The sequence below is a fragment of the Sminthopsis crassicaudata genome, chromosome 3 (genome assembly GCF_048593235.1).
Source record: "Sminthopsis crassicaudata isolate SCR6 chromosome 3, ASM4859323v1, whole genome shotgun sequence".
NCBI classification, from domain to species: domain Eukaryota; kingdom Metazoa; phylum Chordata; class Mammalia; order Dasyuromorphia; family Dasyuridae; genus Sminthopsis; species Sminthopsis crassicaudata.
Window position 1 is genome coordinate 331,126,572 of NC_133619.1, and position 23,387 is coordinate 331,149,958.

Below are 23,387 nucleotides of genomic sequence, written 5' to 3' on the forward strand. Positions count from 1 at the left end.
CTGGGGGATCTTAGGTATGTCACTTAACTGCTTTCAGCTTCAATTCCTCATCTATAAAATGAGACTAACAGTAGCACTTTCCTCACAGGGTTGCTTTGAGTATCAAATAAGGTAATATTTGTAAATCACTTTGTAATCCTAAGAGCCCTATGTAAATATTAGCTCATATTAATATTACTTGATGAGATCTTTCAAATTAAGTAATGAGTTATCATTTATCATTATCACCACCATTATTATTAATATCTTTTTTATATTTTCTTGAGAGTTTAGAATGTGATTTCTTCATAGTAATGGGGAGGTAGATCACATAAGTCTCTCCCTTTTACAGATGAGGATTTATTTGATGGCAGGCCTCTGGTGGTCTAGTGGAGGGAGGAGAGGGAGAGGAAGAGAATTCATGTGCAGGAACTCAGCCTGAGACACTTCCTCTCTGTGTCCTCAGAAAGTCTTTTCCTCATAGTTTCATTGTCCTCCTCTGTAAAATGAGGTTGTGGTGATGATCCAATGAGATAATACCTATAAAGTGCTTTTTTTGCAAGCTTTAAAATGCTATAGAAATGTTAGCTGTCATCATCCTTATTATATATGATCATACATGAAGTAAAAGAGTTTGGATTGAATCCAGGTCTCTGATTTTAAGCCCAGTGGTCTTCTGCTCACACTGACCCTTGGAGTCTTTAACTTTCATAAATAATTCTATGAGAACTCGTTTAGACTGGAAACCTAAAAGAGTTCATAGCATTTTGAAACTTACTATAAAATCTCTCAAACCCAAATACTGTATACTTAGAAGCTTATAATTCCATAAGTCCCATCTTTAAGTTTTTAACATGTTTTAGCTTAGTGCCATTTTTGTAAAGGGATTTGAATTTTTAAAGCCAAAAAAAAAAAAAAAAAAAAAAAACCCTCCATTATATTTTTCTTAAAAAACCTCTGTATGCCAATTTGACAAGAATGCCGTTTGGGACAGAATCAAAAGAGTGCTGAGAAGACAGAATCTTAAAATAAAAGCAGAGACTGAAATAAAATAGTAGATTTAGTATAGAAATTATAGACTTACAAATGACCACCAATTGTGAATAGAAATGAATCTTTTTTGGCCTGTTTCATAGATGAGTCATTTCTGAGAGGCATTATCTCAGTTGCCTAGGAGAGTGGCTGAGCTTGTGTTCTGATAACTTTAAGTAAATACTTGTTAATGGGTTTTACTTTATTTTAGTAAGGGGGTGGGGGGGAGACTTGAAGGGGTTGTTGTTTGTTTTTAATTTTCATCATTACAATAGTAAAATTTTAAGTTCCAGATGTTTTTTCTCTTCCCTTACTCGCCCTCCCTCCCAAGAAAATAAGCAATCAGTCATAGATTATACATATATAGTACTTTTAAATATATTTTCATATTAGTCATGTTTGGAAAGAAAAATTGGAAGAACAAAAGAGAAAAAAAAACATAAGAAAGAAAATACAACCTCCCCTCCAAAAAAAGGTGAAAATAGTATGCTTCGATCCATATTTAGTCTTCATAGTTCTTTCTTTGGATGCAGATGGCATTTACCATCCCAAGTCTCTTTGAATTGTATTGCCGAGTAGGGCTGAGTCTATCGTAGTTGATCATCAGATAATTTTGCCTTCACTATGTACAATGATCTCCTGGTTCTACTCACTTCATTTAGCATCAGTTCATATAAGTTTTTCTAGGCCTTTCTGAAATCAGCCTGCTCCTCATTTCTTATAGAATAATATTCCATAACATTCATATACCACAATTTATTCAGCCATTCCCCAACTGATGGTCATCCACTCAATTTCCAGTTCCTTGCCTCTACAAAAAGAGCTGCCACAAATATTTTTGTATATGTGGGGTTTTCCCTCTTTTATGATCTCTTTGGGATACAGGCCCAGTAGAGAATCAAAGGGTTTGTACAGTTTGATAGCCCTTTGGGAATATTTATTATTGTTAATGACATAACTGACATACCACCTTTTATTATTCCCTAACTAGATGGAAAGAAGCAAAAAACATTTTAATATCGCTTGATGAAAATCAACAAATCTGTTGTGATCGTCTTTCTGCCTCCATAATGTCGACAGGTCTAGTCACAATGTCATAAGACTTACATAAAAACCAAGTTTATTATAAGAGAAATGAACATGCATAGGGAATCCAAAGAGTTCACAGTTCATACATAAGTTTGCATTTTATGACAGTGCCACAAAAGAAAGAAGAAAAAAGGGGAAGAGCATGGGAAGGGAGGGAAAAGGGGCAGTACCAGTGGGAAAAAGGACCAGAACCTCTCCCTTGGGAACTGCTTAACTATGAAAATAAGAGGGTCTACTTAGCTGCAAGGCACCCTAGCTGTACAAGCATTTTTCTCAGACTGGCACAGACTGACTGGCACCCATCTAGCCTCCCAGAGATACAGAGGGACTCCATCTTGGGGTACAAACAACAAATCATGTTAGTGGTGAGTCTTTGCCTTTGACATATTCAAGACCTCAGACATGCTCTGGGCCCAGAGTTTCTGAAAAATAGGGCAATTTAGCTCAGGGAACTCTTTAATAGCCCTTAATAGTAAGACACTGTCTTAATTCCTTTTAAGCAATAGACATTTTATAGAAGGGGACTTACTAATTACTTAGATTAATATGCTCCTTTGAGTTTCTTTTTATTTTTCCTGGAAAATTCTTATTTCTTGTAGCCAAGAGTTATTCTTATTGTGATCAGGAATAAAAGTTTAAAATGAATAAAATTATGAATAAAGTTTTTAATATTAAGAAGAAATTTCTTGTCTCTGAGGCCAACACGTGGATGACTTTTTCCTAAAGTAAGGTACTTAGTTGTTACACATATTTGTTAATAATTGAGCAAAGAAAGATGAGCTTAAGAGGAGAAATTTTAGTAGGACTTAGGAAATAATTTTTTGACTATTAGAATAATGAAACACTGGAATAAACACTGTTCCTGCAGAAAAGAATTGAGTCTTCAAGCAGAAAGTGCTATTTAAATACAAAAGAAAGCTAGACAAGATGAACTGTCAGCATCTCTTCCAGCCCGATTATTCTATGATTTAATAGTAAATTACCTTTTTTTGGGGTTGTAAATGTTGCTTTGGGGCATGAAAAATATTAATAAGTTCAGACTCATTAATTCTGATTTCACAATCAGTTTTTAACTCCATGTCTACTAACACTGAGGATTATTAGCTGTGCTTCATTTCTATAAGATAATTAATTTACTTTCTAAGGATAAGAGCCTGTAAACGTAATTATGAACCTTTCTAAGACTAAACTATGGTGACAAAGAAGAGGAGCAAAAAGGTACAAGCAAATTATTATTACACTTAACACAAAATAATAGGAATTAATTTTTTACCGAGATATCTCCATCATTTTCTATAAGCTTTATTATATATACAACTAACTTTATTAATATGAAATAGTTTGTATTAAAGAACAAAATATCTGGTTTTCAAATTAAAGAAAACATGGGGCTTCTTTAAAATTCCAAATTTACCTTAAATTATTTTGGAAATGATTTTTAGTAAATCCAATTTAATCACTTCCATTGTCTATGGTATAATCACAATCAATCAGTCAATGCACAAAGGAATAAATTTTATCCAATATATTCTTTAAAATCAGTAAAATACTTTGTAACAAAATATTTTGTTACTCCACAATGTCCATAGTTTCTTAAAAAAAAAAAAAAACGTTAAGCCAACTGTTCTGATACTTCTGCAATTATATTTAAGCTATATTTAGCTTATATATATATTTAATCTATATTTAACACAGAAACAAAATGAACAAAGTTTTTTTCAAGTGTGAGTTTTTTAGCTTAAAATTTTTTTGTATTACTTTTTAACAGAGATCTTTTTTCTTTCTACCCCTGCACTGTCACATTGAAATAAAGAAAAAAATAAATCACTTGTAACTTACAGTTATTATCGTTAATAATTATGAATATTTATTGAAAGCTCCTAAGACATAGGAAGGGAGACTAGGCTCAGTCATTCTTCCAGGGGACTAAGAGAAGAATCAATACTTATTCATTTCTCATCATAGATGCATCTAGCAGTTTGATGATCATTTATAGGTGTACACCTTCTATACCAAATCTCCTATTTCAGTACAATATTTGTTTTATTTAAGATTGCTTTTACTTTTGTAGTCTTTTGATTCTGTCCCAAACTGCATAATTGCTGATAACAATATTGTATGCTTAAATAAGACAAATTCATATATATATATACATACATACATACACACACATATGCATATACATGCATATTCATATATATTAATGTATATGTGTCTTATAATGTACTCTGTGTTTTTCACCCTTCCACCAGGAAGTAGGTAGTATACTTCATTATTGTTCTTCTAGAATCGGGGCTGGTCATTGCATTGATCAGAGTTCTTAAGTCTGTCAGTATTGTTTGTTTATAGTGTTGTTATAAATTGTTTTCTTGGTTCTACTTCATAACTCTGCTTCAGTTCATGAAAATCTTCCTAGGTTTCTAAAGTTGTCATTTTATTTATATATATGTATATGTGTGTGTGTATATATATATATATATATATATATATATATATATATATATATATATATATATATATATATATATATATATATATTTTTTTTTTTTTTAGAAGTGGGTTGCATTATGGATTAGGGGATCTAAAATCTAGTCTTGGCTCTGCTACTAACATACTTTTACAACATCCTGGACCAGGCATCTTTCCCCTTTGGGAATCTCTTTCTTCATCTGGTCAGTTGGAATGATAAGCCTGTAATCACAGGTCTGAGAATATTATTTCAGTAATCATATGTAATAATGTATATCAAGTCATGTCAACAAGCAACACACTACACCAAGTTCTGTGATTACAAATGGAAGCAAAAAAACATCCCCTACCCCTAAGGAGCATATATTCTAATAGGAAAAAACAAAACAAAATACAAAAGGAAGCTGAAAGGAAAGGAAGGAAAAGAGATGAAGGTGTCCAGCATATGGGTACCTAATTAGAGAAAGTCCAAAGGAGGTTTAGGAATGCAGCCTGAAGAAGAATGGAGGATAGGGGGTGACCACATATTTAAAAGTTGAAAACATTTTATCAATACAACATTATCACATTATTGATGTTTAAAATATTAAGAACTTCAAATAAAGTATGGCCCAGTAAAATTAATTTTTACTCTTGCCAAATAAATTTAGTTTTTGTTTTCATTTTTCCACTTTCTGTGTTTCAAAGAAATGAAGCACATTGGAACTCATCAGTCTTAATATTCCTCATCTAAAACTGAGGTTAAGGATGTAAAGAGATTAAGGGATGTACCCTCGGCCACTTAGTTAACAAATAACGGGACCAAGATTCAAACCTAGGCCTTCTGACTTTTGTCTTGCACACAACTATTTTCATTTCTAGTTTAGGAATTGATCTCTCATTGAGTTAGAAATACTGTAGAGATAGAGAAGGGAAGTATTCTCTGAGATCCTAACTCATTTACTTGAATTCTTTGCATTTTGAGTAATAAACCAGTAAAATATTCTCTTCTTTGAGAATGGGATTCTGCTAATCTCTTTTGCATCATTTTCCATTTAGAAAAAATAGAAGAAGCATTGGAGAGTGTAGTGGCATGGAAGGTGATTCCATTTCACATCCTCTCTCTGTCCCCATTTTCTTTCTCTCTTTTATTAATTGCTGCCATTATTTTCTCTCTTTGTGCTGTACTCCTGTCACCCAGCCTTTCTTGGACTGGGACTTTTTCTTTAACTTATCATCTTTAAAATTTACTTTTCACTAAAAGTTTTTATTTAAAACAGCAATGACCACCACTAAAGCTTTGTTTCATTACTTCATTTTGTCATGAAGGTATTACTGGAGTCTCAAAATCTGTACAACAGAACACAGAACTCTGGAAGGGCTTCCCAGTCTGGGAAGGCTTCAAGCCCAGGCCTAGATGCACCTTACTAAGAATGAGCAGGTTTATTACTGAGGGACTGACCATCATATGATGGACTGTGAAGCCCTTGTTAAGGTATTGAGGGGTGGCATTTGGCATCAATGAAGAGTGCTGATGAAATTGAATCCTTAAAGTAGTTAAATGGAGAGAAAGTGTTAAAAATAACAAAACAACAAAGTAAAATTATAAAATTACTCCTCCTGGACTTCATACAAATAGAGATAGATCAATGCTCTAATTCATTTTCCCTTAGTTCTTTTCTCCAATCAGTCCTTACAGCAAAAATTTTAGGAATCTTTACATTCCAGGCAATCTGTATCCTTTAAGGGGTCCTGCCTTCCCTGTCCAAAAGGAAACAGAATTAATCTCTCTTCTTACATTCCCCAGGTCCCTTGAATATATACTAGGATAGGGAAAATAGACACTCATTGGTTATTCTAGCCTCTACCTATGGATAAGATAAAATTCATTTATATCTCAGAATAAGTTTGGACAATCTTTATCCTTAATATCCAATGGTCAAGTCAAAAGAAAGCCATCTTGGTAATGGCTGAGTGGCTCAGAATGAGTCAACAGAATGACATGACAGTGAAAAAAACTGAAGTGGTCCTGGGCTATATATAATATAATATGGTATCACAGAATTTCCCCATTGGAATCAGAGGCCACAAAGAACACCTCCTCCCTGGGAAAGAATCCTTTTTTTTTGTTGGACACAATAAATAGACAGTTTATCCTTGATGATCTCTAGTGAAGGGAAAACCTTCCCCCTCTGAAGGCAGTCTATTCCATTTTTGGATAACATTACTTTTTAAGATGCTTTTACTCATATCAAGCCTAAATATGCTTTTCTGTTACTTCCATCCATTAATGCTACTTTTGCCTTCTGGAGATGCATAAAACATATCTGATCCTTCTTGGCATTCTTTCACGTACTTGAAGACAACTATCTTTTTCTTTTCCTTCCCCCTTTCCCAAGTCTTAGACTAAACAACCCCTCTTCTCTTCAGCTAATCTTCATGTGATATAAACTCAAGGCTCTTCATTATCCTGTCCTCTTCTGTTATTTTATCAATACCATCTTAAAATACAGTGCCCAAAAATGAATATTCCCATACAGTTTTATACACTATGTCTTTCTTAAAACAATTTAACATTCTATTAACTGGAATTATGTAATTGACACATTGAGCTTACTATCCTATAAAAGACCCAGATTTTTTATAGCTATTTCTTTCCCCATCTTATGCTTGTAAAATTGATCTTTTTTGAAACCAAGAAAAAATTTTAAATTTGTTCCTAAATAGAGCAAAGTCTGTCACAGGTTTCTGGAACACTTAGTTGATTGACATCGAACCAATGCTGAATACTCTTTAGGTAACTGGATGAGATTGCCTGGCCCACATCTCTCCAGAATAATACATGTTAAACATGTTATCCTAAAATTTAGGTTAGTTATTCGTAGCAGTCATCTGATCTACCATTCTTGTAAGTAGATTTAAAAAAAAAGAAATGGAATTAAAAAAAAACAATTTCTGCTTATTGATGTTAATGAAAATTAAAATACTGTTACAAGATAATGGCATTCCACTAAGTTTCAAAGGATACTATTAAATAATATGCATACAAGTCCAGATCCATAATGTCTATCCAATTAAAGAGATGAACCAAGTGGAGATACATTTGCCACAATACTACTCCTAAGCCTTAGGATCCCTGGCTCCCAGATACAAGGAAAACTATACAATTTAAGTCAGAGATTTTAGTTAAGTAGTCAAATTTCCCTTTGCTGTCCACTCCTGTTATAATCTCAGTAGGAAAATGAGTATTCACAAGAACAGTATTAGACGAGACAACTTTGTTAAAATAGTCACTTGAGGAATTTTGGGGTACTAACCAAAAATCACTGTCTTTGCCCCATGTTAGGTGTATATCTGGCTTGTGCAGTGATAACTTCATGAGTGAGAATGGATGGATTCTTTCTCTCTCTCTGTTCTGGACAGCCAGATGGGCATGTTCATGAATCAGCAGTGCTGAGTAGAGTGATTCATGAAACCATAATAGAATAAAACATTTGTTACTTAATAGGAAATGTGAGAACATAATTGGACATGGAAACTTATTGCTGCTCAAGAACAGGATTCAGTAAAATAATAATAATAATAATAAATAAAATACCAGCCATTCTTGTGAACAAAGAATCACTGAGCACTTCCTATCTAGGTCTAGATATTAATATATCTATCCTCAGCTTAAAAACATGAAGTAGCACATGCCCCAAATGCAGATATTATCAAGGTGCTATCTTAGGCCTTTTTGTCTCCTTTAATGAGTTCATTGATAACTCTGGACCTTCAGATATCACCTTGGGCAGAAATGAATGATTTGTTTCTTAAATAGCTAGTATTGTAGTTTAAATAACTAATATTGTTTTACTATTATAATAGCATACGTATTTTTTTTTATCACAGTTTGGGTTTAATAGGCTTTTGTGGCTCTCCTGGGAGTCTGTCCATCTTTTATGACATTGGAATTCAGAAAGTATTTCCTGTAGAAACAAAGCTCTGACTTGAGGAACTCTTGGAACGTAATGTGTTCATAAGTTAGAGACTCCCTGTATTGTAATTTTATCTCCAATAGTCATATATTACCAGAGTTTCAGTGGCTCTTTGGCCCTTGGGAGCCCTATCAACTTGTCTCCTCACATAAATAATTTTCATGGTTTCTTGTTATGCTTCATAGATTTACCCTTTGGTTTAATTTTTTTTCCCTACAGTTTCAAAGCAGATATAAATTTTGTGATTACATCACTATATTCACCATGTATGTACTTTTTTCCTCCATTAATACACCAAAAGGGAACTTAATCTTTTTAATTATATTCTGGTGATTAAATTCATGTTGCACTTTGACACAGCACCTCTAAAAGGGAGAAAATAATGGTGACGCTGATAACTGCTGGCAGCAAAACCTTTTCCCATCTGCCCCACAAAACAAGAGTAAAGACGAGGACTGACAGATGAGTGATGCTTTTTATATCCTTATTGGCCACTTTATCCAGAGCTGGCCCTTAAGAAACAACACCCAGATGATCTCTCTGATGTAACCCACTGCTTGTATCATAAAACTAATCTGTTTGTATTTTTATTTTAGTGACATTATATGCCTCCTGTATTCTGCTGGGAGTATTCCTGAATAGCAGCGTTCCTATCTTCTTTGAGCTTTTTGTGGAAACTGTCTACCCAGTTCCAGAAGGAATTACTTGTGGAGTTGTTACCTTCTTAAGTAATATGTTCATGGGAGTGCTTTTATTTTTTCTTACATTTTATCATACAGGTAAGAACGACATTCTTTTTTTCACTATCAAAATATATGTTAAGGACATTATATGGTAATGATGTATAGGGATTGTATATGCTGAATTCTCTTGGATTTCAGTCACGGTTCACAAATTTTTCACATGTTAATTAGAGGAGATACCTTATTTGTTATGGCCATTGGCTGGCACAGATCCTTGCACATAATAGATATTTGTTCATTTTTTAAAATAAATTAATAAATCTGTAGGTATTGTAAAGCTTTTTTATGAATATTTTGCATAGTATTCATATATACCATCTAAATATAATATAGATTAGATATATAGTAAGTTACAGGGGTGGATGTGTGTGGGGGGCTGCCTTTCAGCTTGATTATATGGAGAGCAGTTACTTTAGTCATCATTCAAAAGACTTGAAGGCATTCCATTTTAAATCCTAATCTGGATTGATTAGAAATCCCTACTCTGATCATCTATTTATTTCACATTTACTAAGCTTTACAATGGAGTGGGGTAGAAAGAAGACATAATCCTGGTAGTAAAATGTGTGATTATTATCAGTTCACTTAAACATCTTTACTCAGTTTTCTCCTCTGTAAAATCATGGAGATTGTACCATATGACCTCTTAGGTCTTTCCAGTTCTGAATGCATGATCCTTTGCCTTCTCATTTTAGGGACATTTGAGGGAACATTTTGGGTTCTTTTCTCTTAAATATTACATGTGTGTGTGTACACCCACACATCTTCAGCACTCATCTCTCCCTCATCTTGTTGAATAAATCACTTGTATGAGAGATTAGATTAAAATTGTAGAATCTTTTTTTTAATTGTAGCATATTTAAACTGGAAATATTTAAAAAAATCATGAAATCCAATCTCATTTTTATGTGGGAGGAAACTGAGGCCCAAATGTGTTAAATGATTTGCCCTAAGTTACACAATTAGCAGTTTGCACACCTAATTAGTGGCAGAATTGGGCCAGAATTTATATCTCTTGATCCCTACCATTATAATGACCTTTCTCCTTTTCTTGTACCTTAACTATATACCTAAGAAAGCAGCCTAAGAAAATAGGCATAAATAATGAATATAAATATCATAATTCAGTAGATATTTCTGACATTAAAAATGGCTCATATTACCATATCTAGTTATGGGATATACACATACATTTTAAATTTTCCCAAATGGAATTCTCTAAGTAAACAATGGCATTGACTTGTTAAATTTATTTTCATCCCTTGCCCTTGCCCTTGATTTTTCCTATACTCTCAACCAGGAAACCCAAATGACAGTGTGGTATAAACTAGATAAGAACTTGCTTTAGGATTTTGGTATGTATACTCCAGTGTTTTATTACAACAGACTTTTGACAAAGGGAGGAAGGGGAAACCTACATAGGACCCAGGCTATCATCATGGTTGGGAAATCCTGATGAGAAGACTCTCCCCCAGTGAAGACTGGTAGATGCTCTTCAGTGTAGATTCTTAGAGAGTTATCTAGGGCTCTAAGAGGTTAAATGACTTGACCCATGTCACATAATTGATAAAGTCAGGACTAGAACTCAAGTCTACTTGAGCTGAGGTAGACTTTCTATCTTAGCAAAGGCTAAAGTGATAAATTATTTAGTTTTTCTTTTGTGTCTTTTGTGCTTAATAGTATGTTCCAAACATAATAGTCTCTAAATGCTTGTTAATGGATTTACCCCCAAAATAGAAATTCATTTTATGGTTAGTTTTGTCTTTTATGTCACTTGGTGTTATTTAAATTAGACTTAAACAGTTTGTACTGATGGTATCCTAAGTGAAAAATGTTTGAACACATATTTTGATTAATTATTTCCAATATATCAATTAGTAAGCATTTATTAAATATTTTACTATGTGCCAGGCACTGTGCTAAGGATATAAAGAAAGGTAAAACCATAATTCTTGTCCTTACATTCTCATGAGTGTAGGAAAGAGGATGATAATAGAAAACAGCTACAAATATAAAAGACATATAAGTTATAGATGAGGGATAATGTATTCAGATAATCATCCTTACAAAATGTAGAACTCTTTCCATTGTGCTGACTGACAATAATGTAGTGATGAATGGATTGAGGTCAGAAAATTAATCCAGGTTTTGGTTCCTGCCATTAGATTTTAATTTGTATTCAGCATAAAGCTAATTTGGATTGAATTAAAAACTATTACAGAAATTCAGGTGAAACTTAATATTTTTCACGTCATGTGATTATTTATGTGCAGAAATTAAAGAAGAAATCTTAAGGAATCAATATTTTTGTCAATACAGTAAATAAAACAACACAAAAATTAAAGTTTGTAGTTCCTATTCTTTGTGGAAAATAAAATCACAAGTATAACATTTTCTATGAAGAATCATAGAAAATTCTTGAGCTCATAGGGAGATTGATTTAAGAAATCATAGCATTAGATTAAAGGTGAGGACCCTTAACAACTTTATTTTGTATCTTTTTTAAATATAGCATTGTCACTAAGTACAGTGATGCCTTCACTTAACCAGCACTCAAATATCAGGCATTCTCAAAAGCATTAAATAGCTAGGAATCTGAGAGTAATCCAAAAAGCCTCCCAACTTCTACAGCAATAAAAAATGATTGAGCTAGACTAAAAATTTGAAGATTATAGTAATAGTGAGACAATTGTTCATTCTTTTTGGCAGAAGAAACAGAACCATCTTGTTATCTGATTTATGTTATTAAAGCCATTTCTTGACAGCAGGAAAGCAAAGGAGAAATGGTGGAATGGGAATAGGGAAGAAGAGAAATGAGTAAAAGGAAGAGTAGTCTAAAGAAAGAAGACCAGAACTTTGGATTACAGGAATGTTGATAGATGTTAGAAATGATGACATTGGGAGGGATTGAAGGTGGGGGGAAAAAGTGGTAATGAAGACCATCAGTTAAGAAAATGATATCTGAGAGAAATTGAGCTTTTCTGGACCAAAGCATAGGAATAATGGGCCATAGATGAAGTGTGCCTAGAATGTGTAATAGAGAATCAAAGGAAATCTGAGCAAAACCTGACATTGCCTTAGTTACTGCAAGAAATTTCCAAAGGTTTCAGAGAAAGAATAGAGAGGATCCCTTGGACTCGAATTCTATCAGGCCAAATCAGCCCAGATAGGATGAGAGGCTCACAAGAATGAAATTATGAAAGCAAACAAACATATGATAATTTCAGTAAAGAGAGAATTTTTAAAAGAGGATAATGTGGTTATACAGGGAATTCACTGTCCAAATTATAATTCTTTTTAAAGATACATACAAAATGAAGCAAGGGAAGATGAATTTTAAAGTGTGGCATGATCATGTGAGAATAAAGTCAAGAGTGATAAGGCTCAGGATGAAAGTTGGTGGATAAAGCTAAGGATAATTGAATTTTTTTTCTTATGTTGTTTTAAGCTATATTGGGAAAAGGAGGAGAATGAAAAAAAGAATTGGGCTACTGTTTGAGATAAGGGTTATGGTAACTGATAACAGAGCAGACCACTCTTATCTGCAAAGGGGAATGATCTTTAGAACAGAATAAAAATGGCTAACAGGGAATTGATACTCAAATAAGGAACAGAATATCTTTTTTTAGTTGCCTTTGAGACCGTCAGCAAGCCCAGGAGAAGTAGTTCCTTGCCAGGGTGCTCAAAGAATTTGTAGATGGGATCCTTGAACCACTTTCACTAATTGGTCTTAGAAAATTCATAGAGAATTGTAGAGAGAGACCAAGCTAAGCAGTGGCCTGGGGTTGTAAAAAGGAGAAAACTGCAAACTGTAGGGAAAGGAGCTCAACTTGTATTCTTGACAAAATTCTAGAAAAGAGCATGGAAAGGTTCATTAGTGAAAAGAAAGTAGTGATCATCAGGAGCCAGCATAACTTCGTCAAGAACAGTCATTCAAGGTCAGCCTCATGAGCTCCCAGAGTGAGTACAGCTATCAGCATCTATGTTTGGCCCTGTGCCATTTATCATTTTTATCAGGATCCAGAAAGATCTCAATAGGATAGAACATTAAGCTAAAGCTAGTAAGGAAAAAACTGTAATAGTGATTAATGTAAAGTCTTGTACCTGAGGTTTTTTTAATCAGCTTCACAAGTACATGCTGTGGGAGTTGTAGTTAGATAACAGTTTGACTCAAATAGATCTGAGGATTCTAGTAACATAATAATCTAGTAATCAACTGTGTGAAATCAACAGGTTATTAATACAATCTTAAATTGCATTAGTGTCTAAGATCCTTCTTGAATGTCATATGAGCTAACACAGAAAGAAACCCTAAGAGAAAGGAAGGAGGAAGCATTGGCAACCAAGTCAGGTCTCTCATTACCATCTTCACCCATCATCTGCCTTCATACTCTAGCAGGGACAAGACCCAAAGTCTTAAACCCAAAACCTTGGGAATGAGAGCCTTCTAAACTGCCAAACCCAGCTTCTAGAGCCATCATTGAGGGAAGAAATCATTGTGCAGAAAGGGACTTGCAACAACTCCTGACCAGTTACTAAGAACAGGTAGCTAGGTGCTGGAGCCTAGGTGCTCCCCTCAGAGCACCAGCTCTCACAGCTGTCATCCATGAGAAAGTCCAACCATGACAACCAGTTCCTGTACACAGGGCAAACCTGGCCAAAGTTGTGTGAAAGACAGGAGGCAGCATGTGCCAGGTGGGTCTAGCCACCACCACCACCACCACCACTACCATTGAACTACAACCCTTTCAGACCTTGACGGAAGCACCCAGGACAAGGAACCAAGTACTCTCAGAAGAGTGACTTTCAAGAATGACATTAAAGAAAAGGCATCAACATCTGCTTTGTGGCTGCATCCTGAGGACCACAGGATATCTGGGTTGTCTCCTTCCTTAGAATACAAACTATTTGAGATCAGAGTTGGTTTTACTTTCCTGTTTTTTGCCTAGAACTTATCAGTATACTTTGCACCTAGCGAGTGCTTAATATATATCTTATTCTTTCAAGACTAGAAATTGAACAGTTCTATTATGTTGTGACTTACTGAGATCACATCTGCAGTGTTTTGTTCAGTTGTGAGAGAGTATACAAAAGATGCTCAAGTGCCTCAGGATCGTGCCATATGAAGAACTGGAAATATTTAACCTATAAAAGCAGCAAGGCTGTTTAACTTAGGAAAGAGAAAATTTTTCTGAGACATGATCATTATCTTCAATTTAAAGGGCAGTCCCATAGAAGTGTGCTGGATATGTTTAGCTTGGCCCGAAAAAGCAATGGGTAAAATTTCAGGGGGAAAAAAAGCAGATTTAGGCTCATTCTAAAGGGAAATGCCCTAAGAGTAAAACAATATAAAAGTAGGATGGGATATTTCAAAAGGTTTTAGAGTGATTCATACATTTTTAAAGCCAGAAAGCATCCAACAGAAGGAAAGACCACAGATATTATAAAGAGGATAAATGAGGGAGCAAAAATCTCCTAGGAGATAAGGAATGATCTGGCAGGCATAGAGAAAGGAATAAGAGTTGCTAAAGGAAAGGATAATTCTTCTGAGATAGGGGGACAACATGAGGTTGGTACAAGAAATTCTGAGGTGGAATAGAAGGCAATGAGAAATCTTGGTAGTATTCTTGAATTAAGTAAAGTAGAAAATAAGTCATTTCTTGAGAGCGAGGAAGAATAGGTAGATTGGAGGTTTCTCATTTCCAAAGGAATTTCCAAAATGGGTAAGTTTTAGAATGGTTGCTACATTTTAGGGAATCAACAAAGAAAAATTTAAAGATTTTGCTAAGCAGTTTCTAGGGTGAAGATGAACAGCTTTAATTTGTAGCAAGCTAGGTCTTCATGATTCTGTGACTCTATGCAATCTATAATTGGAAGTAGAGAATGGGATAATTGAAATAATGTAGAATTTAGGATTAGCACAGCCAACATAATAGAAATTCAGAGAATTAGATATACATTGATGCTAGTGGGTATAATAGGAAAATAAAAACAGACTAGGAAGATATGGTTCTTTTTCTGCACCAATCATGAACCACTACATAGAATTCCCAATCCCGCTATTTTTGCAAGTGGACAAAAATAGAGGGATTGGGAATTCTATGTAGTGGTTCATAGTCATCTCCCAGAGTTCTTTTGCTGGGTGTAGCTGGTTCAATTCATTACTGCTCTATTGGAACTGATTTGGTTCATCTCATTGTTGATGATGGTCATGTCCATCAGAATTGATCATCATACAGTATTGTTGTTGAAGTATATAATGATCTCCTGGTCCTGCTCATTTCACTCAGCATCAGTTCATGTAAGTCTCTCCAGGCCTTTCTGAAATCATCCTGCTGGTCATTTCTTACAGAACAATAATATTCCATAATATGGAATGATTATTTTAAGATCATTTTTAAGTGAAGGACTGCTATTTGAGATTTTTATTTAGATTCTTTGTTAGTCTGGTCTAATTTTAATTACTTTTTTCAAAGCAATTATAAGCCAGAAAAAAAATGAGCAAGAACTAGCAGGGTTGTTAAAAAAAAACTCCATAATTAATGTTTTTTTGATTGTTGATTTTATTATCAGATACAAAAGAATTTGTTCTCCAGTGTCAAATAGCCTATTTGAGCATGAAAGAATCGAATGTATTAGAGTCTAAGATAACTTATTTCATTGGGTATTCAATGGTACCCTAGAAATTTTGTTGTTCAATTGTTTAGTCTGGTTCAACATCCCATGGACCATTGCACACCAGCCTCTTCTATCATCTATCTCTTAAAGTCTCTCCAAGTTCACAGTCATTATTTCCATAACATTACCTATCCATCTTATCTTCTACTGTCATCTTTGCCTTTTGTCTCTAACATCAGGGTCTTTTCCAATGAGTCCCATCTTTTCAGTAAGTAGCCAGAATATTTAAGCTTTAGCTTTACTATTTGACTTTCTAGTGAATAGCTTGAATTTTAATTTCTTTAAATATTGACTAATTTGATCTTCTTGTTGTCCAAGAGAATATCCAAAGTCTTCTCTAGCACCACAATTTGAAAACATTAGTTCTGCAGTACTCAGCTTTCCTTATTGTCTAATTCTCACAGCCATACATTGCTGCTGGAAAAAAACAAACATAGTTTTGCCTATAGGGACCTTTGTCAGCGAGGTAATATCAGATTTTTAATATGCTCTCCAGATTTGTCGTAGTTTTCCTTCCAAGGAGCAAACGTTTTTTTAAATTTCATGGCTTCAATCACTGTCTGCAGTGACCTTTGAGTTCCCAAATATAAAATCTGAAATTGCTTCCATTTCTTCTCCCTTTATTTGCTAGGAAGTAATAGGATCAGTTGCCAAAAATCTTAGGGTTTTTTGGGTTTTGTTTGGTTTTGTTTGGCCTTTTTTGGGGGGGATGTTTACCATCAAACTAGCTTTTGCACCCTTAAAAAAACTTAAAAAGTTTAAAGAGATTAAAATTTATTTTGAATTACCCATTCAAAGAAGAAAAAAATCTAATTTGTTAGTAATTGTAGCTAGCAAGTCAAATATTGATTGGTTAGTTCTTATTACCTGGTAAAACTTTTACATATACAGATAAAGGGATTTTCCTCAAATGTGTAGCTCTGACCACATTTTCTATTCAATTAACTCCAGTGACTTCCTATTGTCTTTAGGATAAAATAGAAGTTCCTCAGTCTGCCTTTTAATCTCCCTCCAATCAGGCCTCCACCTATTTTTCTAGCTTTTCAGTACACTACTATTGAATTTGAACTCCAAGTTTTAACCAAAATGGTAGTCTCTGTTCACCACACATAACATTCCATTTTCCATCTCTAGCCTTTGTACTAGCTATCTCTCAGGCCTGAAAAATACCTCTCCATAATTTTATTTCCTAGAATCCTTCTGTTCCTTCAAGACTCTCAGATCAAAGCACCACATTCTAAAAGAAGCTTTTACCAATTTCCCCAACTGCTCCCCCAACCTTATATTTATTCCACATCTACTTAGTCTGCATATATTTACATATATATAAAATACATATATGTATATGTTATCTTCTCCATTAGAATGTGAATATTAAGATGAAGGATTCTTTCATTCTTTGTATCACCAATGCCCAAGCATAGTGCCTGAAACATAGGAGCTTAAAAAGAAAATGCTTATAAATTAACTGGCTAACAAGATCTTTATAAGTATGGTTCTCTAGATGTTACACTTAGTATGCCAGTAAATTTGGAAAACTTAACCAGTATGGTTTTCTAGGTGCTACACTCAGTATGGCGGCAAATTTGGAAAACTTACTATCACCATTGGATTGGAAAAGATTAGTTGACACCTCAGTCCTAAAGAAGGGCAATGCTAAGGAATGTTCAAATTATGAAATAATCGTACTCATTTCACATGCTAGCAAGCTAGGTTTCAGTAATATGTGAACCAAGAATTACCAGAAAAACAGACAGGTTTTCAAAGAGGCAGAGAAACTAGAGACCAAATTGCCAACATTTGCTAGATTTTGGAAGAAGTAAAGGGAGTTCCAGGAAAACATTTACTTATGCTTCATTCACTACTACAATAAAGCTTATGACTATATAAATCACAAGAAAAGTCCTTAAAGAGATAGAGTATTAAATCATCTTCCTTGCCTCCTGAGGAACCTGCACAGCCTTGTCACTTTATTTAACTTGCATGCAGAGTACATCATACAGAATGCCAGGTTGAATGAACAAAAGATGGAATTAAAGTGACTAGGAGAAATATCACCAATCTTAGATATGTAGATTATACCACCTTGATGGCAAAAACTGAAGAAGAATTAAGAAGGTATTTGATGAAAGAAAAGGGTGCAAAACTCACAATTATGAAATGGTTTAAGATTTGTAGAATCATTTCCCCCCAAACAATCCATGAGTTACTACTGCTCCATTTCATAGGTTGGAAAATTGAAGCTGAGCTTGACTTGTTTAAGGTCATAAAATAATTTGTCAGCTCTCTTGAAACTCTATCCCTCCCCATTCCAGAATAAGAATAATAACTTACATATAATGCTAGAATTTACAATATCCTTTTCATTACAATACCTTGTGAGGTTTGAAATGAAAGCAGCATCTCCTTTTCTCAAATTAGAAAACTGAATTGTAGAGTCACCAAATACTTTGCTCTTTGCCCTGGTCCATGTTGCCTTAAAACCACTAGTCGTTGGAGATAGATTCAGACCTTTAAGGAACAGGTCACTAGGAAAGGGGGGCTTAAATTTATATTTCCCTTTCCTTTTGCCTTTAAGACAAATAAAGTAGTAGCTTGATTTGTTCCATGCATACCATGAAAAATTGTAGTCTGTTCTACCAGTACCTTTCAATGAAACTTTAGATCTAGCAGGGTCTACAGAAAACTTAAAAGTTTTTACAATATGGAGACATGTTGTAAAGTCACATGCAATTGCAATTATCTTTAAAAATAGATTTTGAAGTAATATTTGATTTTAAAAGGGAAGGCAGAAAAAAAAGCTCCTGGTAGAATCTTTTCTACTTCCATTTGGCAAAAATTTTTCATGTGATTATTTTTTTTTCTTTGCCTCTAAAATGATATTTGGTATGGATGAGTTAGGATCACTCCTTTGTTTTTCTCCAGATAGGCTCTTTAATCTGTTTTTTTAAAAAAGCTAAATTCATTCAGACTTCCACCTTCTAAATAGAAGGGCTAGTGTTTTACCCACTTCTTTACTGGGTAAATTTTGAGGTTTGGGTTTGTTTTTGAAGCTGATGCTATATGCAGTTTGATGCTATATGCAGTTAGGGGTGGTACAAAGAATTGTGAGAATTGGGGTGGAAATCCCCTTGGCATGCAGGTCCAACATGAAAGAATTCATGAATCCTAAAAGTCTGAATGGCAAAAGGAAAGTTTATTGGCACTGAGAAGCCAGCTTTCCTAGGAAGATAGACTTCTGAGTGGCAAGAGGTTTTGGGAGAGAAATAACAAAAGATTATCACTGAGAAGAGGGTATCTTCACAGCAGATAGGAATACTGGCAAGCAGCTTTGCCAAGAAGAGAGCTTTGTTGGCAAACTATAATTCCTACTTCGAACTTCTGCTAAGATTTGGACTTCAAAATGGTCATTTTATTGGTAGTCTGGGGGTAAGGCTTCCATTGAATAAGATTCCTTCAATGTTGTCACTGTCCCCAGGCCTAGATTTCCAGTTGAATGAGACTACTTAAGTTCTAGCTACTGGGAGTGATCCTGGGCTAATCTTAATGAAACCACTTAACTGCCCTGAAAGGTGGGTCCCTGTCAGGAGAGTTTCAGGTTTCACCCCCATCATTTCTATCCTTATTTTACAGATGAGGAAATTGAGAGTGAGAAAGGTTAAATGATTTGTCCAGGTTAGTGTCAGTAGCAGAATTTGCTTTCTTGTCTCCCTCTTTCCAATTTCAGCCCTCTCTCCTCTATGCCACTGGATGCCTCTGCAGTCAGTTTTATAGGAGTATCTGCTTTTTTAGAAGAGCTATTATGGTTAAGAAATAACTATTAAGATGCAAGAAATCAGTATAGATTCAGATTTACAAGTAGAAGAGGTAACGAAATGCAGCTGATAAGACAAGTCTGGAGTTTGGGGATTTTTTATTTTCCTTTAGAAAACCTTATGGTTAAAATTGTAAACCTATTTTTCTCCTTCACTAGAGCATGACTTTTACTAACTTCTTGGGGGGCCTTGGAGGGATCAAGTGTAGGAGCCCAGGAAATTGACTTTTCTGATTTCTTATAATGAATCAGCGCAGGGGAAGAACTATAGAATGAATTAGACACCAGAAGACATCAGTTCTCATCTAGGTTCTGCTTTGAAAAATGTGAGGGAATTAGACTACCTCAGTGGTGGTGAGCTTAGATAGAAAGAAAGGGAGGGCCTCTTAACTCTATGTGATTACATGTTGACTTGGAAAACTCTTATTAACATTATCTATATTCTATATTCTATAGAGTGTTTTTATTTATTTTGTTAAATATTTCCCAATTTTAACCCATTTCAGGCTCCACTCTTAAGTGTTTGACACCCCTAAGACTAAATGATCTCCAAGGGTTTTTTCCAGCTCTAGAATTCTTTGTGATGTAGCTTTCTGCTGTTTGCTAGGACTAAATCCTAAAATTAAAGGTATGCAGGTTCCAACTCAAACCAGCTCAAGAACTGATTGTTAATTTTTAGTATGAGCTTTTTTGGTGGTTATTCAGTCATTAAAGTCATGTCTAATACTTCATGATCCCATGTGGTAAGTTTTCTTGACAAAGATACTGGAGTGTTTTGTCATTTCTTTCTCCAGAAGTTTTTAAACTTAAGTAATCAGCATGCTTACAAATCAGGGGTTGATTGTTTTGTTTTCTTTTGTTGATTGTCCATATTTAAAGTAAGGGAGAAAATGTGAATTCTATAATGCAGATTCAACTTAAAAGTATGCTGTGGATATATCTCCCCCCCCAAAAAAAATAGTTGGTTGTTAAATATTTATCAGCATTACTTCTGTTTATAATGTAATCATTTGGTCAACAGGAAAATGTATTTGGGTAAATAATAGTCAAGAAAAATACTTTTGCTTCTACAGAAATATATACAGAAGCAGCATGATATAGTCTAAGAAACTGGCTCATGTTTTGATTCCTAATCAAAAGGAGATTTAGCCATTCCCACTCATTGGGAATCAAATATCTTTAGAAGGAAGCTCAGGACAGTTTTATAAGAAACATATCCTAACTTTAAAATGAATATTGGAACCTAAACCTGTTTGTTTATGATGAAAATAAGGAAATTTTGATAGATCATATAATATTGATTTATCCATGTCTTATAGTATTGATTTATAAGAGAAAACTAATCAGCTATATTTTCTGAGATAAATAAAGCCTATTAATTCCCCCCCCCCCCCATACCTTACAACCCTGCATATGTATTATCATGTGCCCTAAGCTGTGGTCTATTAAATTTCATTTGGAATATTATTCTGATAATTTTTATCAGACCCAGCTCCCTTAATCAGAGCTTTCCAGGTACTTGGACAGTTGAGTTATTTAAAGGAGGCAGCAGATATCATGGAAAGAGCCACTGGACTTTGCTAGGAGATCTGGGTTCTGTTCCTAACTTTGGCATTTGCTCTCTGAATCTATTTCTTTATCATCTTTAGCATAGTGATACTTGTGCCACCTGCTTTGTCATGTTATGGGAAGAAAAGAATCTTATACAAAAAATTAAAGCATTATATGAGAGTGAGTTTTTATTATCAATGGATATCATTTCAAAATTAGTAATATTAAATGAGGCATAAAATAGGAAGACACATGTGTTTGCCAGTTTTACAAAGAGACATTCAATGAAGAGTCCAAATTGAGAGGGGCTTCCTTATAGTTTGGGGAGGGCTTTCAAATGCTCCAGTACTAAAGAACTTAAATAATATTCATCATCATTTAAAAAGAGCTTATTTACTTACAAGGGAAAAATTTGAGAGATGAAGAAATAAATGTCTGTTCAGATTTATGTATGGTCAAACCTATGGGGCTTGTCCACAAGTATATATTTCTTTTAGTTTTTAATAGGTTTTTATTTTTCCAAATACAAGTAAAGATAATTTTCAACATTCACTTTTGCAAAACCTTGTGTTCTAAATTTTTCTCCCTCCCCTCAACCCTTCTTATAAACAGCAAGCTATCCAATTTATTTTATATATGTGCACTTCTTCTAAACATATTTAAATATTCATCATGCTACACAAGAAAAATCTGATCAAAAGGTAAAAGAAAGAAAAAACAGGAAGAAAAAAAAAAAAAAAAAAAAAAAAAAAAACAACAACCCAAAAAAAACAGTACCAACAAAAGGTGAAAACACTATATTGTAATCCACATTCAGAACCCACAATTCTCTCTCTTGGTGCAGATGGTTCTCTCTGTCAGAAGTCTAATAAAATTGATCTAAATCACTTCATTGCTGAAAAGAGCCATTTCCATCAGAATTAATCACTGCATAATCTTGTTGCTATGTACAATGTTTTCTTAGTTCAGTTTGCTTAGTGTCAGTTCATGTAAATCTCTCCAGGCCTCTCTGAAATCATCCTGTTGATTATTTCTTATAGAACAATAATATTACATGACATTCATATACCATAACTTATTCAGTCATTATCCAACTGATGGACATCCACTCAGTTTCCAGTTCTTTGCCTCTACAAAAAGGGCTGCTACAAACATTTTTGCACATGTGGGTCATTCTCCCTTTAATATGATTTCTTTGAGGTAGAGACCACCAGTATATATTTTTGGACAGACTGAATGAACAGTGAAGTGGGTTTCAAATTGAACAGAAGAAAGATTGCCTTTGGGAAATTATACTGTTTTTACTGATCCCTAATTTTTTTTTTTCCTGAAACAAAATTTCCATCTTTTTAACACCAATATTCTTCCAGTGATATTATATGGCTATGCCATGGAATATTAGTTTCTGAAAAACTGAAACAGGGTGAAGAATTATGTAGTATAGATAGAAGTAGGTTATAACATATTACAAAGAATTAGGTAAGAGAAGGCAATATAAAGGATGTCATCAAAGAAAGTATATGGTCACAAAAAATGGAGCCAAATGTGGCGACCCCTTCTTGTAACCCCCACTCCTGCAGATGCTGATTGGTGGATTGCTTGAATTTGAAAGATCTGAGGGGCACTAAGCTCAGTAGCAAGATGATGAGCTCAAGGGAGCATCAGGCTGCCTAATGAGGGGCTGCAAGTAGAACAGCTCAAATTTTCCTTGCCCCTAAACAGTGGGGTCAGACTTAGGAGTGGCCAATGTGTAGCTAGCCTGGGCAAGATAGGAAGACCTAGTCTCAAAATGGGAGAGGGAAGGCTTCAGGGGAAAAAGACTAAACACATGGTTAAATTGAGGAATAACCAACTGACAGAGAGCTTGCTTAACCATCTAGAGAATGTGAGGAAGGCTTTTGACATATTGGTAGGACCCCTTGTGATTTATTTATGGGAGCACATAAACAAGGCTGGCACAGGATATCCAGGTACTTGTGATCTTCATCCCTGAAGGGAATACCTGTCTTAGTGAAATGACTGGAGAAGGTAAGGTTCAAAGGTCTGTTACAGAGAGAGATAAACTGTCTTAGTATT

The 23,387-nt window shown here is 34.5% G+C and overlaps 1 protein-coding gene across 1 annotated transcript in view; it reads left to right on the plus strand.

Moving 5' to 3' along the window:
* Positions 1 to 23,387, plus strand: part of SLC49A4 (solute carrier family 49 member 4) — a 152,499-nt gene that overhangs the window by 107,631 nt on the left and 21,481 nt on the right. The window contains exon 8 of the mRNA XM_074301394.1: positions 9,122 to 9,304. Within this exon, the coding sequence (XP_074157495.1) occupies positions 9,122 to 9,304 (183 nt within the window). The remainder of the gene's footprint in view (positions 1 to 9,121; positions 9,305 to 23,387) is intronic.